This window comes from Echinops telfairi, unplaced genomic scaffold (genome assembly GCF_000313985.2).
Source record: "Echinops telfairi isolate 266 unplaced genomic scaffold, ASM31398v2 ScPeMD7_70;HRSCAF=299, whole genome shotgun sequence".
NCBI classification, from domain to species: Eukaryota; Metazoa; Chordata; class Mammalia; order Afrosoricida; family Tenrecidae; genus Echinops; species Echinops telfairi.
Window position 1 is genome coordinate 7,849,598 of NW_022103968.1, and position 14,403 is coordinate 7,864,000.

The window sequence follows — 14,403 nt, forward strand, 5'->3', positions numbered from 1 at the left end:
AGGGAGTGAGAAAAGGCTATGGGTGTTGTCCATGTTGAGTGTGGATACCTTTACCTGGGAATCCAAGCCTAAAAGATTTGGGAAACTCTGTTTGTTGGGAAAATAAGTGACCTCTTCTGGACAGTTGGAGTAAGCAGACATCAGGCGTCTAAATGTCTACAATGTCGGTACTGAAGTGTTAGAAGGCATGAAAGTGAAAGAGGAACCTCCCTACCATGGAGTAGATGCCCACTCACTGCGACCTGATAGAGCAGGGGAGAATTGCCCCTGTGAACTTCCATGACTGTAATTCTTTGGGGAAGAAGAAAGCCCCACCTATCTTCCATGCAGTGGCTGGTGGTTTTGAACACCTGACCTTGTAGACTACAGCTCAACATGGAATCATTATGGCACCTGGGCTCAAGGGGCCTCTTATCAACCTCTGCTTTCATGGCAAAAGCATCCCATAGCCTTTCCTTTGGTGCATGACAGGAGAAATCCCTGTTCTCCTCTCACATGTAATTTCTGATCTAAGCAAGTCTTGTCAAGAGAAGAGATCACCTCCGTTACTCACCAAGCTCAAGGGAAGCAGTGCTTAGCCACCATGTCTGAGGTTAACATGCTCTTATCACACAGAACCAGCCAAGAGGAGTGGTGAGTTCTTGGATCAATTGGCCCCATCTCCTTACAGTAAAGGTATCAGGAAAGGTCATGGAGAATCCAGAATAACGTCTTGAAATTAGTGATTGTAAACTGGAGGTGAGCAGAGATAGGTAGGACACACAGGAATTTAAGGGATATCAAACTTACCTGGCCTGGATGTGGTCTGGGAAGCTGAGAGAAGGAGAAAGCTAAATCAGTCACATTGTACAGAAGATGTCACCTGGGGAGGCAAAGGCTCAAGAAGCAGAGCCAGTCAGACACTCACTCGATGGGTGCGTGATACACGGATTGGGGGTCATTGTTTACCCAACATCCAGTGAGGGGGTAGCACCAGGTAACGCCATCATTTCAAATTGATTAGCCTTGAACCTGAATTATACTTCCCCACCTGACCTGGGACCAATCTTTCACTTGGCTAGATTACATGTAAGCTCTCAGGTCCAGCCGCTTCCTGGAATGGGTTTGGCTCAGCTGCACCCAACTGAGGCTATGCTGGCACCACTGGGGACCCAGTGTCACCACCCACTGTGCTCCTGAAGCCTGGACTCAAGACCTCCACATGACCCTGTCTTCATCAGCACCATGCACCAGCCTCAGAATTGAACCTGATTCTGTCCGTAGATGAGCCCAGGAGAATTGCTCATCCATGTCTACCCTTTAGGTTAAGTCCCTGCAGCTGGTCTGGATTCTCACCAAAGACAATGACTTGAGTGAGACAGGCAGATTCCCTTCAGGAGGGAATCTTCTCTTTCACAACCATGATCCATCCACACACATAAGGGAATGGAGCGGAGAAAAATACAGGAGAGAGATTCTTGGAAATCCCAGTATGTGCACCCTTGAATTCCCTTCTGATTAAAAAGTTTGAGTTGGGTTCCCATGACTGGCATCTAAAGCTTCATATGCAACATGTGTGCTTTACGGTATAATACATTCTGTGTGGTGGTGAGCTACACAGACTGCACCCATGTGCAGGACCTCATCCAGGAACAAAGGTGTCACCCGTGATTCTGGATCACCAGGGGCAGGAGTGGCTGTATTCCACCAGTCTCAAGAGGAAAGCGAGGTGGTTAGGACGGAGCATATGTGGGGTCCGTGTTGGGTGTAGAGACCTTCCACTGGAGATCAGAGACAGCAAGATTTGAGAAACTGTTTCCTGGGAGAGAAAGTGGCCTTTTCTGGACAGTGGCTTGGAGCCAAGATCACAAAACTCAGAGAAACGCAACTTAATAACTACGCGAATGGGGCAGAATGGTCACAGCCCACCCAATCCGATGAGATGGCCAAGGGTTTGCAGGTCATCTCATCCCAACTAAACAACCTGTGGGCATCAAGGTCGTGGTGAATCATAAATAGCATCAACGACCCCTTGTGTAGCTCCTGATTGCGACTATGGAGGTGAGCAGGAACGCGGGGGGGTGTCTCATGATCTAAGGAGCAGCACTCACCTGGCCAGGGCGTGGTCTGGTACTGAGACGCTGGAAGGGAAAAAAGTCAAATCAGACGCTTTGCATTGACCATGTCATCCTAGGAAACAAGCATCGAGGAAACTGCGCTGGGCAGAACCTCAGCCAAAGCCTGTGGCCCGCATGGAGCGGGAGGCATTTGTCACCCACTTCCTCTTTGAGAGGGAGGCAACAGGTGAAGCCAGGCCGATGTGTGCATCCTTCTCTCCAACCTCAAGGCAATGAGCCCTTTGTCTTGCATGAAAGTAGCCAGGTTGACCAAAAAGCACTTTGAATATTTTAGCAATCCCCTTAGCCAGCCAGATTGATTCGGTGGGACTTTCAGATCCAGCAGTGCATTACATGACAAGCTGTGCCTGGCCGATCCCTGAAGAACGCATCTTCTCCCAACACCGTCAGGCTTGAGGCACATGCACGGCCTCTCAGTCAAGGGTACCGCCTCTATTCCTCCTTGGACATCCAAGCGAATAGGCACATCTGCATTTGTGCCCAGCCTTGTCCTCCTCAGAGGCCTCCGCTGAAGGCCTTTGCCTCACTCCAGGTCAGTTCTTTTCCACAGCCAGGCCTCCCCCTAACTTCTTCCCCAGCTCCATAGCAAGTCCTTGTTTGGAGGCTCCTGGGTGTTCCCCCCATTTCCACCACATGTAGGGTGAATATGGCCCACTGCTGCTGCATGGGAGGAAATGGAAGCCTAGGGAGTCGGAGCGCTTCTCTTTTGTCTCTTGCCTGCATGTCACCAGAAGTGAACAAAGAATCAATTGTTCCTTCCTGTGTGGTTCGTGGTCCGTATTGACCACCTTAACACCTGGCAGCTCAAATGATGAACAATTCTTGGCAAAACTAATGAAATTTCAGAGCAACCAAGTATAGAAAAGATTTGGAGTGGTGGGAAGGAGGTAACAAGTAGATCTGCTTCCTGGGCAAATCCCACTGCAAGAGAGGGAGCTTCAGTTATGATCGAGACCCACCTGAGCAGATGACGCCAGCATCCTCACTGTGCCCACAGTTATGGGAGAGCCAGCCATTGTGGGGACAGTTCCACAGGTAGGACTCGTGTCCTGAGCAGCGCACATCATCTAGGGCAATCTGGCCTGAGCCCTGCCCGAATCGGGCGCTTCCTGGAGCTGACATGGCCCAGCCACAGCCAAGCTGCCTGCAGACCACGTTGGCATCATTGGTGTCCCAGTTGTCATCACACACCGTGCCCCAGGAGCCTTGGTACAGGACTTCCACACGGCCCTGGCACCAGTCACGTCCATTCACCAGCCTCAGAACCAAACCATGGTCTGTCCCTAGAAGAGGGCACAAGAATTTCTTATTGAAATCTGGCTTGAATCCCAATGCTCTACCATGAGTCAGCCAAGCCCGCTTCCCCTTAGCCAGTGCTTGTCACGTAGGCCAGAGTCCTCTGAATGCAAAGGTAAGTCATCGCCTTCCCCTTCTTGGGGCTCAAGAACCCTGTGTTATAAGGGCTGCATCCCACCTCCCAATCTGGACAACATGCCAAGGCCAAACTCCCCCTGGGGATGGACCCTAAGACACTTGGATGTCCTTGCTCTGTTCTACCCCCGGGCTAGGTCTTCGGTGTTGGCCTCGGGGGTCGCGGAAACACCTTCCTCCCATCATGTACCCATGGCCTCAGAGCCCAAGAAGGCCAGGCCAGCCTGATCTCCAGGGATACCCAGGCCTCGCAGTGACCACACAGGGCCCTCCTCCTGGTGTGCAGAGGCCCCAGACCGCCTCCAGAGGAAACATGCATGTTCGGAGATCCTGTGAACCCTGCCTGTGGCTATGGGGTCCTCATGAATGCTTGCGAGGGCAGTGTTGACCAACACTCCCTGGTCCGATGCTTCTTCCGGCTCAGCCCAACTCTAGGCAAGCTTGAGAAGAGAGAACTGTGGGGAGATATCCCCATTTCCACCCTGTCAGGGGCAGAGAGGATAGGAAACATGTCACCAGCCCCACTGGAGAGAGGACCCATTCCCACAAATGGGTTAGACCAAACGGCGGCCACATGGTCTCCTCTGTCCTGTGGTCTTGTTGCCCCCTCTTGAGAACTTCCCCACAGCTCACTCAGCCAGGAAGTGAACTGGATGCCAGTTGGTCACAGGAATGTTCCCAGATTGTCTGAGACTGGGACACTGTCTGGGCTAGAGTGTGCACGCCACCTCTCTGGCCCCCTGAGCCTGCCTGGCACCAGGAGGCTCTTCTCAGCCTTGCTGTCTTGCAGTGGAATCGTGGGGGTAGTCCTTGAGTGGTCCAGGAAGCTGAGGCACACCTGGGAGCCAGCCGGAGAACACAAGGCATGTTTCTTAATCTGTCATCCTAGAGCATGATCCTCAAGACTGGGTCTGTTCTTGTGTCCACCTTTTCTGACCAAGCCCCACCCCACACACACCACCCCCCTCCAGGCCTCCTGGTGGGCAGTCCCCTCTGATGGAAGCCAGCCGAAGGGCCGCTGAGCAGTCACCCACCTCCCCTAGAACTCGACCTGCAAGTAAGTCTTGTTTTCCCTGGGTGCTTCATTTCGTTTTGTATTCGTTTTGTTGGCATGGATTTCAACCTACCCCAATCGCAGGCTCGCGTGGTCTTTTCTCCTTCCTGCCCCCCTCTGCTCCCCGAGATCCCACCCACAGACTACTGTCCCGCTTCCTCCAAAGAGCCAACTCCAACGCCCTGTATCTGCTGCTCCCAGAAGCCAGGCACAACCTTGGTGCCATTCCTGTAATCTGCACACCTGACACCCATGGCACAGGGCTGGGGGAGTGGCAGTGTCTGAAGATGGGCCATCAAGTAAGCAGCTCTGCTTGGGGGACACTCAGTGGCCCTTCCCCCCAGAGGCTTCACTGCAGATTCAAAGGCCTCTTGGCGGGTGATGGGGGGACTTGGGAATGGATAATGGTGGTGATGAGCAGCATGATATGCATCCATGATGACAATGTAATTAATGGCAGGGAATCCGACATGTCAAGAACCCTGAGATGGCAGACGTTTTCCTATGTGCACTTTTACCACAAAGCAACGATGACATTTTTGAAAACGTCAGGGGGGCACAGGGTCAAGTGCTCAGCTGATAACTCAACGATTGTTAGTTCCAACCCACTGGCTCCTCTGAAGAAAGATGGGGCTGTTTGCTTCCATCAAGGGCACAGCCTGGGGGTCTCCAGGGGGCAGTTCTACTGGGTCTTCTAGGGTTGATGTAAGTCATAATGGACCCCAAGGGTCTGGTTTGAGGGAGTCCAGAGCACTGTGTGAACTTGTGAGAAATGCGGTCGTGGGATTCCCTGGGTCAGGGTCAGGAGCAAAGTGAAGGTCAGGAAGAATTCCCCCTAGATTAACTTTTGCCTTTCAGCCCACATCAAAGGAAACTCACTCACTCCTGAGCCCGATTTCAGGATAAACCAGAACTCACTCGTCATTGCAACCCTGCAGGACAGGGTAGAACTGCCTCTGTAATTTTCCAAGACTAACTCTTCACAAGAGGAGAGACTAGTGGTTTCAAACTGCTGAACTTGTGGTTAGAAGACCAACACGTAACCCACTACGCCACCAGGGAGGGCTCTCACATAGTTTAGTACAGATTCAAGTATGAAGAATTTGATGCTGAAGTCAACATCCTCCGGTCTTTACCGAGGAAGAAACCACTACGCAGGAGTCCGTCATCCCTGGCCACTGCTGGCCAGGAGACTGTTCTCAGGAACCAGCAGGTGTGCTGCTTGAACTCTCAGAGGCTCAGTCCCCTTCCTCTGTAAACAGGGGCAGTCACACCCGAGTCACCCAGCAAGGCCCTGTTGACTGTGAACCAGAGGAAAATCAGACTCACTGCTATCGAGTCAATGCAGACTCGCAGCGAACCCCCTGGCAGGGGAGGGGGCTCTGAGACGGTGGCTGTGCACAGGAGTAGAAAACCCCAGTCTTTCTCCCACAGGGCTGCTAGTGGTTTCGAACTGCCAGCCATGCAGATTGCAGCCCAGCGTGTAACCACGACACCACCAGGGCTCCCTATTCAAATGCGCCATGGTGGGGACATGCAGAAGGGTCTGCCCTCAGACGGCGTACCGGACAGTACATGTGGTAGCTGTACTACCTGAGCACACGACACCGGCGTCTTCCCTGTGGCCACATTCGTGCTGGTACCACCCATTGTGGGGGCAGCTGGACACGTGGGGCTCCCGTCCTGAGCAGGACACATCACTCAGGAGAATGTTCCCTGAGCCTTCACCAAAGTGGGCCCCGCCCAGGGCTGACACTGCCCGACCACAGCCCAGCTGCCGACAGACGACGCCTGCATCCTGGAGGTCCCAGCCGTCGTCACACACGGTGCCCCAGTAGCCCTGGTAGAGGAGCTCCACGCGGCCCTGACACGGGCTCCCTCCGTCCACCAGCCTCAGAGGCAGAGCTGCATGGGATAGAGGGAGAAGCTGTCTGCACCCGCTCCCCTCCTCCGGCCTGCTTCGCGCTCCTCTCTCCACCTGGACTCCTGCTCCCTCACCCGCTCGCCTCCTCCCAGGCCCTTGGCTCGCAGAGCCCCACCTCTCCAGTCCAAGCCCTCATTCCAGATGAGCCTGCTCAAGTCTCCTGGAAGGTCCACCCACACTCTCCTCTGGGTGTCAGCTGGTCAGAAAGCGGCCCCCTTGAAAGCCTCCTAGGCCATTTTGGGACCCTCAGGAGACATCCTGGTGAGGGACAGAGTGGCCTGGACAGAGCCAGAGGCTCCGACAGGTGTCCGATGCCCTCGGGGGAGCACCTGAGGGACCCTGTCTGATCAAACTCAGATGCAGGAGTCTGCATACTCTCCCGTTAGCAGAGACCCAAGACAAGGAACATGAGCCCCAGGGCACCAGTCCTGGCTTTGAATCCCCGCCCAGCATTTACCAGCAAGGTGACCTTAGACAGACAGCTGGTTACACGCCAACTGCGAACCAGTCTTTTCATCTGAAGCAGGCTTCGTGATTGTGACAGTCACTGTGTGCATCAAAACACACACACACACACACACACACACGCCCTCCAGGTGATTCTGACCACGGCACCCTTGTGTGTTTTAGCACATCATCGCTCCATAGAGGCTTCATGGCTGGGACCCTGTGGAAGCTGGTCACAGGCCTTTCTTCGGACTCCCCTGAGGCCCAGTGTGAATCACCAGCCTTCCGGGTGTTTCACTGTGTGACCCACCCAGGGGCTCTCAATAGGTGCCTTAGCCCTGCATTGATTACAAGCCAACCAATAGTTGATTTTTTAATATCTGCTGGGGAATTTCTATTCTCTTTCAATTCCATTTTTTTCCCCATGAACTTTTTGAAAGGCCTCCACCCCCCGGCACAGAGCTAATCATTTGGGGTACGGGAAGCGGGTTGTGCAGGGCCCTATAGCAAGTGCTTGGTCATTGTTAGTTACAACAAGGTATCTGTCCTTGTTGGTGAGAAAAGGCGGCCCTGGCTTGTTCCTCCCCTCGTGATAACCTCTCTCTCCCAACACCAAGCCGAAGCTAATTCTATTTGCTGAATGCAGAGTGGCAGAGAGAAGGATGGAGGTCAGGTGGGGTTGGCTGAGTGAACATCCGGGGTGCACCTAGGGTCTAGGCGCCCACCCACCCCCTCTCCTGTACCTTCTCCATCTGCACTCCCTGAAAGGCAGGCACTCCAACTGTGGTTCAAGACTCCCTCCAAGCCTCAAGGGACCAACCCAGCAATATCAGAACCCACTGTCCCAAAGGATGAAAATTCCAGAAGAAAAGGAAAGAATGTTGGTCTTACCATAGTCTGTAGTCTAGGGCACTGAGCAAGCTAGAAAAAAGTACCATATATACTTGAGTATAAGCCTACCTGACTATCAGCAGAGGCACCTAATTTTACCACAAAAACTGCAAAAAAATGTGCTGAAAACTCGGCTTATACAGGAGCATATACAGTAATACTCATCTTGGAAAAGAGGTTCTGTTGTGGATAAATGATCTCTGATCATCACAAACCAAACTCACTCCAGAAAGTCCATGTCCACTCACAGCAACCCTGTAGGACAGGGTGGCGCTGTCCCTGTGGGTTTCTGAGACTGTCACTCTCTCTCAGAGCGCCTGGTGGTTTCAAAACTCCTGACCTGTGGGTAGCAGCCCGATGAGTGATCACTGCCATCAGGCATCTTTGGGAGTCTAAAGCTAGTCTTTACATGACAGTCACACCAGGGGGCACTGCGGTCCAGTCTTGGGCTGTGTGACTAGCATACTTGGTGTTTGGGTTTGGTTTTTGCCATTGTTAAATAAAGCAAGTGTATTGGATAGCAGTGTTGAAATAATTTCAGATGTAATAAAGTACATGCCTCTTTACTGAGCCCCTCACATTGCAGTTTAGAGTAACAGGAAATAATAATAGTTCTGGACTGAGAGAGGCGGGGAGAGAAACAGTGAGACAGACATAGGACAGAGTGAGAGAGAGAGAGACAGAGAGAGACAGAGCACCGGACACCAGAAGACAGTTTAAACTGTTGTCAAGGATTCTGAGTGGAAAGTTCAGCGCATCCTCCCATCTGAAATTGGAATAGAGTCGAATCCACACAGAACAGAGTGAGCTGGAGGTGACCCCGAGGTAAACATTTGGATGGGAGATACCCGTTCCTTCCGCTTCATACCCAGAGAAGTCTCCATTCGATTTTGATGCAAATTGAAATTTCCAGAACCCTGGCCCTTTATCACAGGAGAAGTCAGGCAAAAACTCTCCAAATGGCATCCTCCTTCCTTCAGGTTCCATCTCAGAAGGACACCGTGTGCACTGGATGTCCAGTCACGCTAACTGTTGGTAGGCGTCCATCTGTCCCTGCTGTCATGTATCCTCTGAGCACTTACAAAGAAGAGCCATCACAGTTCGTGTTAGAATGCATACAGAATAAAACTCGCTTGCTCTTGCCGTCACCACATGAGTCCATTCACAAACTGACAAAAACCCAAACTCATGGCCAGAGTCCATTCTGGCTCACAGAGACCCTGCAGGACAGGGGAGAGCTATCCCTGTGGGTTTCGGAGACTGTAACTCTTTACGGGGTAGAAAGCCTCATCTTTCTCCCAAGGAGTGAGTGGCTAGTGAATTCAAATTGGGTGACCCAATGGGCTGCCAGGACCCCACTGGATCCACTGGAGCCTTTCAAATATCCAAGCTGCACTAAGAGCTCACAGAGACTTTGGTTTTCCTAGTTCTTGAAACGATCGTTTGGGGTCATTATTCATTAAATGCTGTGATGAACGATGCAAAGGCAGACAGACTAACAAGAGGGCATGAGAAGAATGGTGGGATTGACCGAAATAAAGATGGCATCTTGGAATGACCCCGCATCCTTCAGGTTTCTAGTTGCATTGCCCCCGTATTACATTGCGATTCTAGGAGAGCTTTTGACGTGACTAGACACGCTTGGGAGTCCCAGTGGCCCAGTGTTGGGCTGCCATCTGCAAGGTCGGCAGTTTGAAACCACCAGCCGCTCCTCGGGAGAAAGCGGGAGCTTTCTACTCCCGTAAACAGCTACAGTCTCAGAAACTCACAGGGGCAGTTCTACCCTGTCCCACGGAGTCACTGTGAGTCAGGATCAACCGATGACAGTGTGTGAGAGACACTGGTCTCTGCTGCCAACGTTGTGGGGGAATCTAGATTCTGTTGATGCCGGTGGAGTTGGCTGTACTATTGGAATCTCAAACTATGAGTCCTTAGATAATGCTCTTCTCTGTACAGTCTCTTAAATCCAGGCTCAAATAGTAAGAGGACTGACTTTTCTAAGGAAAAAAGGAAGTGTGGTCTCTCGGTCACTTATCCGTCAAGGAGCAGGGCTTCAACGGGGGTGTTTGGCAGCAAGAACCTGAGCCATCACATTGTGCTAAAAGGATGGGTGCTGGGTGAGGGCATTCACTCGCCTTTCGTGGTATTTTAGGGCCCCAAATTTGCTCAATGTAAAGAGCTTCGCTTTGCTACAGATCTTAGGGAAATTTCCGTAAAGCCATTTTCCTCGTGCCCCCATTCTCTTCCAGGCAAACACAGGAAGAAGGCATTTGATAGAACGTCTCTGATTCTTTGTAAATGCAGGCCCGTCAGGAGCAGCAGTCAGAGCTCAGAACTTAGCATTTCTCCAAAAGAATTCTTTCCAAAGGCAGGGGAGGGGACTTACTCTGTAAATCACAGATGTCCGCTTCCCACTCCCAGTCTCCCCAAGAGGTGTGTGGTCTGCCAAGCCCGCCAAGCTGCCCTGCGGGAGGTGGCCGGTAGCTCCACACCACCACACTGAAAATGAAGAAGCCATTTGTGGTGGACTTAGAACATCCTTTCGACAGGGACCACAGAAACATGTGGGTCAGCTGCTCTGACACACCGTCCCTGTCCCTGTCCTTTCAGGACATGCCTGGAAGAAGCTGTCATTCACACCCAGCCCAGAGGACACCCACAAACCCCATTTCCATGCTCCGGGCCTCTGGCTTAGCCCCATGGTGGTCAAGGCCAGGATTCGATCAAATTCAAAAGCACCAAGCTTCGCAGGGGTCCTCAAACTTTTTAAACAGGGGGCCAGTTCACTGTCCCTCAGACCCATTGGAGGGCTGGACTATAGTTTAAAAAAAACTACGAACAAATTCCTATGCACACTGCACATATCTTATTTTGAAGTAAAAAACAAAATGGGGCAAAAACACCCGGTGGGCTGGATAAATGTCCTCAGTGGGCCACATGTGGCCCACGGGCCGTAGTTTGAGGACCCCTGCTTCAGAGTCTTGACAACCATGCTCATGCACAGCGCTGAACTAAACAGGGACATTCAGGGACCCGTCCTTCTCCGTTCGTGCTGATGCTACTTTCCGTGACCCTCAAACGCACGCATGCCTTGACAGTGAACCCATCTGTCCTTTCTAACGATGGGATGGCTCTGTTCCAACACAAGATAACTTCTTCATCATGGTGGCTTTAAAAGGCTGTCTGTGCTTCTCTGCCATCCACCACCGAGAGTCCACCTCTGCGCAGGTATCAGCAGCTCGCAGCTTCTCTCATCATCCCAGGACGTGCTCTCCTGCCCTGTTGGTGCTCCGTGTCATCAAGGCAGCTCTGACGCGTGAGGACCTTACATAGAACGGAACACAGCGGCACCTGGTCGTGCCTCCTCTCCCTCCTCTCCATGACTCGGCCACACGAGTCCTGTGTCCTGCCCCCATCCCTCTTGGAGGGGGTTGAAGAGCTTTCAAAGAGAATCCGTATCTGAGCTCTCACTGTGCCGCCTCACTGCCCCCAAGCCAATGGCCAGAGTGAGGGGACGGTGGCAGAGTGAAGGACACCAAAAAGCAGAGATTGTTCCCTGCTTACGGTGTCCGCTCATGGCCTGGCCAGTCTCCTCCAGAGGCTGATGTGTGAATGGCATCTGAAGACTTGCTTCTCCCACTTCCAGCTTGATTTAGATCAGACATGGGGGACCATGTTTCTGCCAAGGGCCAGTTGGATGTTTCTAACATCCCTCGTAAGACACACGGGCAAACTTCTCAACCCATCCCTAATGTGACGGCTGGAAACGCGTCCCATTGGTGGGACGTGTGAGGTTAGCTAGTGTTGAGGATTGCACAGGTCTTGCCTGATCTGTGGGCCGCACGTTCCCCACCCCTGACTTAAGTGAAGATTTGAGGGGCCAACCAGAACCGAATCTGACTGCAGCCATCCAGCTCCCTGCTCTGACTGCAGCTATCTAGCCCACGGCCCTGAAAGACAGACAGCCTCCCTCACCAACAGCAGGCACTTCCCAAACTTTCTTGTTCATGGTCGTTGCCCTCAAAGCTTCTGCAAGCAAGTCAGGGACACAGTTCATGAAATAAGAGCTAATGGTAGCCTCCTGTCGAGACACCAGCCTGACTAGACACCACTTTGGGGTGGCTAAGTGGGGAGGGTGGGGAGTCCCCGGGTGGTACAAATGGCTAACACATGTGTCTGCTAATCGAGAGGTTGGGAGTTGGCATCTACCGAAAGCCACATGAAGCTACACTGATGGCAGCCAGAGCCCTGGAACTGGAGGGGCCACATGGAGACCCACGCCAGAGCTGAGATGTTTCCACTGCCACTGGATCCATAAGACTTTGCACCCACTGGCCTGTGATCTTCCTGCATTTGGCATCATTGCATGCACCGAGTCTAAAGAGAAATTTATGGACTAGTATTAGACATATGGGCTAATATCGGGCTTATGGACTTGATCTGGACTAGGCTGGGATGATTTCTTAATATACCGTATATACTTGAGTATAAACTGACCTAAATATCAGCCGGGGCACCTAATTTTACCACAAAAACTGCACTAAAAATGGGCGGAAAAACTCGGCTTATACATGAGCATATACGGTATAATTTTCCTTCAATATGAAACTCTTTCTTGTACATATATGAGTCTCCCTGGGTCTGTTTCTCTAGTCTACCTGGACTAACACAGCTCCAGGTATCTTGGGGTAGATGCCAGTTGGTGAACACAAGGCTGCTAACCCAAAGGTTGGCAGGGAGCATCTACCCAAGACACCTGGAGCTGGACTTCTGGAAAACAACCGGTGCCGGTTCTGGGGAGCGTGGCTCCCTGCAGACACACAGAAATTGACTACAAGGCGACTGGTTCGATTTGGGTTTTAAGCAGCCAGCAGGGGAGTAGGCGTTTTTGATCCCCCTGAGTTTCGGATAGCGAGTACCAGTGAGTGATAGAGCAACACCCGCCTTCCCTTGCTGCCTCACCAACTCCCACACCTGCTCCAGACCTCAGCTCTGCTGCACCCTCCTCTCCTGCACACTCGCTCTCACCTTGCACCACCTGGTACAGGTGAACTTGGACCTCTGGGGTTGGCTGGTTCATAATCACCTCTCCCTTAAGAAGCGTGTTCCCTGGGGTCTCAACCTGCCTAGCTTGGTCCTGGGAGGAAGTGTCCTTGCCAAGTGAGATGCCAAGGATGTTGAGGTCATTTTCAGAGGCACGTAAAGGTTTCGAGTTAGCAATCCGCTAACGGGAGGCTTTACAGCTGCGGGTCTGACCTGGGGTGTTACCACACTTGCCAAAGCATCAAAAACTTCAGTGCACTTGACACGAAGCAAAATGAGTAGCACTTCCAACATGTGGGCTGCACTTAAAACGTAAAGCAAAACAACTCTCCATGCATGTTTCTTGAGGAAATTTTAGCAAAGTTATATCTCCGTAATTATGAATGCACTGCCCCAAAATATAATAACATTCAGTTCAGTGCCGCACAATATGGTGTCCCCACGTACCTGGACATAAACCAGGACCCTGGTTGACTGATGCGCACGTGAGGGTGCGATGAGGGAAAACCAACGTGGGGGAAGAAGGTAGCTGCGATCCTGCATGTCTGCTGCTTAACGTGTCGCTGAAGAGCCGTGGGTGCCTGGACACACCCATCCATGCCATTTTGGTGCCGACTCACAGTAGCACAGAGGAAACGCTGCCGCCGCCGCCGGATCCAGAGCCAGCCTCACCATTGTTCTTGTGCTTGGGCCGGTGGTGCCAGCCACAGTGTCAGCCTGTCCTGCTGAGGGTCTTCCTCGTTCTCCCTGCCCCTCTACGTTACAGCGAGGTGTCCTTCTCCAGGGAAGGGTCTCTCCTGATTCCATGTGCAAAGGACCTGAGACGAAGTCCCGCCCTCTGCGCCAATCAGGAGCACCCGGCGCTTCTCCCCAGACAGATCTGCTGGTGTTTGCCAGCCGCAGCCAGGCCTATTTCAGCCCAGGTGGCCCCGCGTGGGTCCGCAGAACTGACCTCCCTCGGGCTTTCCGCAGCTCGTCCTCCAGAAGTAGGCCACCACGCCTGTCTTTCGAGGTGCCTCTGAGTGGACTTGCATCCCCAACTTTCCCACCAGCAGCTGAGCCTGCGAACTGTTTGCCTCACCGAGAGCTGCCTGCACCTTTCGTGAAGTTCACAAAGGCAATGTTCCCAGGGTGCTGCCGACTCTTCCATAGAAATCACACTAGATAGTAGGGGGGGAAGGTCTAACCACACAGGGTATTATTTTTGAAACAGAGAACCCTAATAGAATCGGATTTAGAAGCTGTAAAGGAATAAAAGCAACACCAGGCATATGGTTTTCACGCCCAGGGGTCCTAATGAAGAACCCACTTTTACATCAGTGCAGTTGACCCTGAAGTGGAGGTGTGGTAACCTCACATGGATAGATCCCTCTAAAGCAGTGGTTCTCAACCTTCCTCATGCCTAATCCTTTAATACAGTTCCTCATGTTGTGATGACCCCAACCATAAAATTATTTTCGTTGCTACTTCATCACTGTCATATAGTTACTGTTATG

General features: G+C 52.2%; 1 protein-coding gene across 1 annotated transcript in view; it reads right to left on the reverse strand.

Moving 5' to 3' along the window:
• Positions 1-12,944, reverse strand: part of DMBT1 (deleted in malignant brain tumors 1) — a 62,138-nt gene extending 49,194 nt beyond the window's left edge. The window contains 6 exon segments of the mRNA XM_045291396.1: positions 790-813; positions 2,091-2,120; positions 3,077-3,451; positions 5,654-5,667; positions 6,168-6,507; positions 12,893-12,944. Coding sequence (XP_045147331.1) covers positions 790-813; positions 2,091-2,120; positions 3,077-3,451; positions 5,654-5,667; positions 6,168-6,507; positions 12,893-12,944 — 835 coding nt within the window.
• Between the last annotated feature and the right edge of the window lie 1,459 nt (positions 12,945-14,403).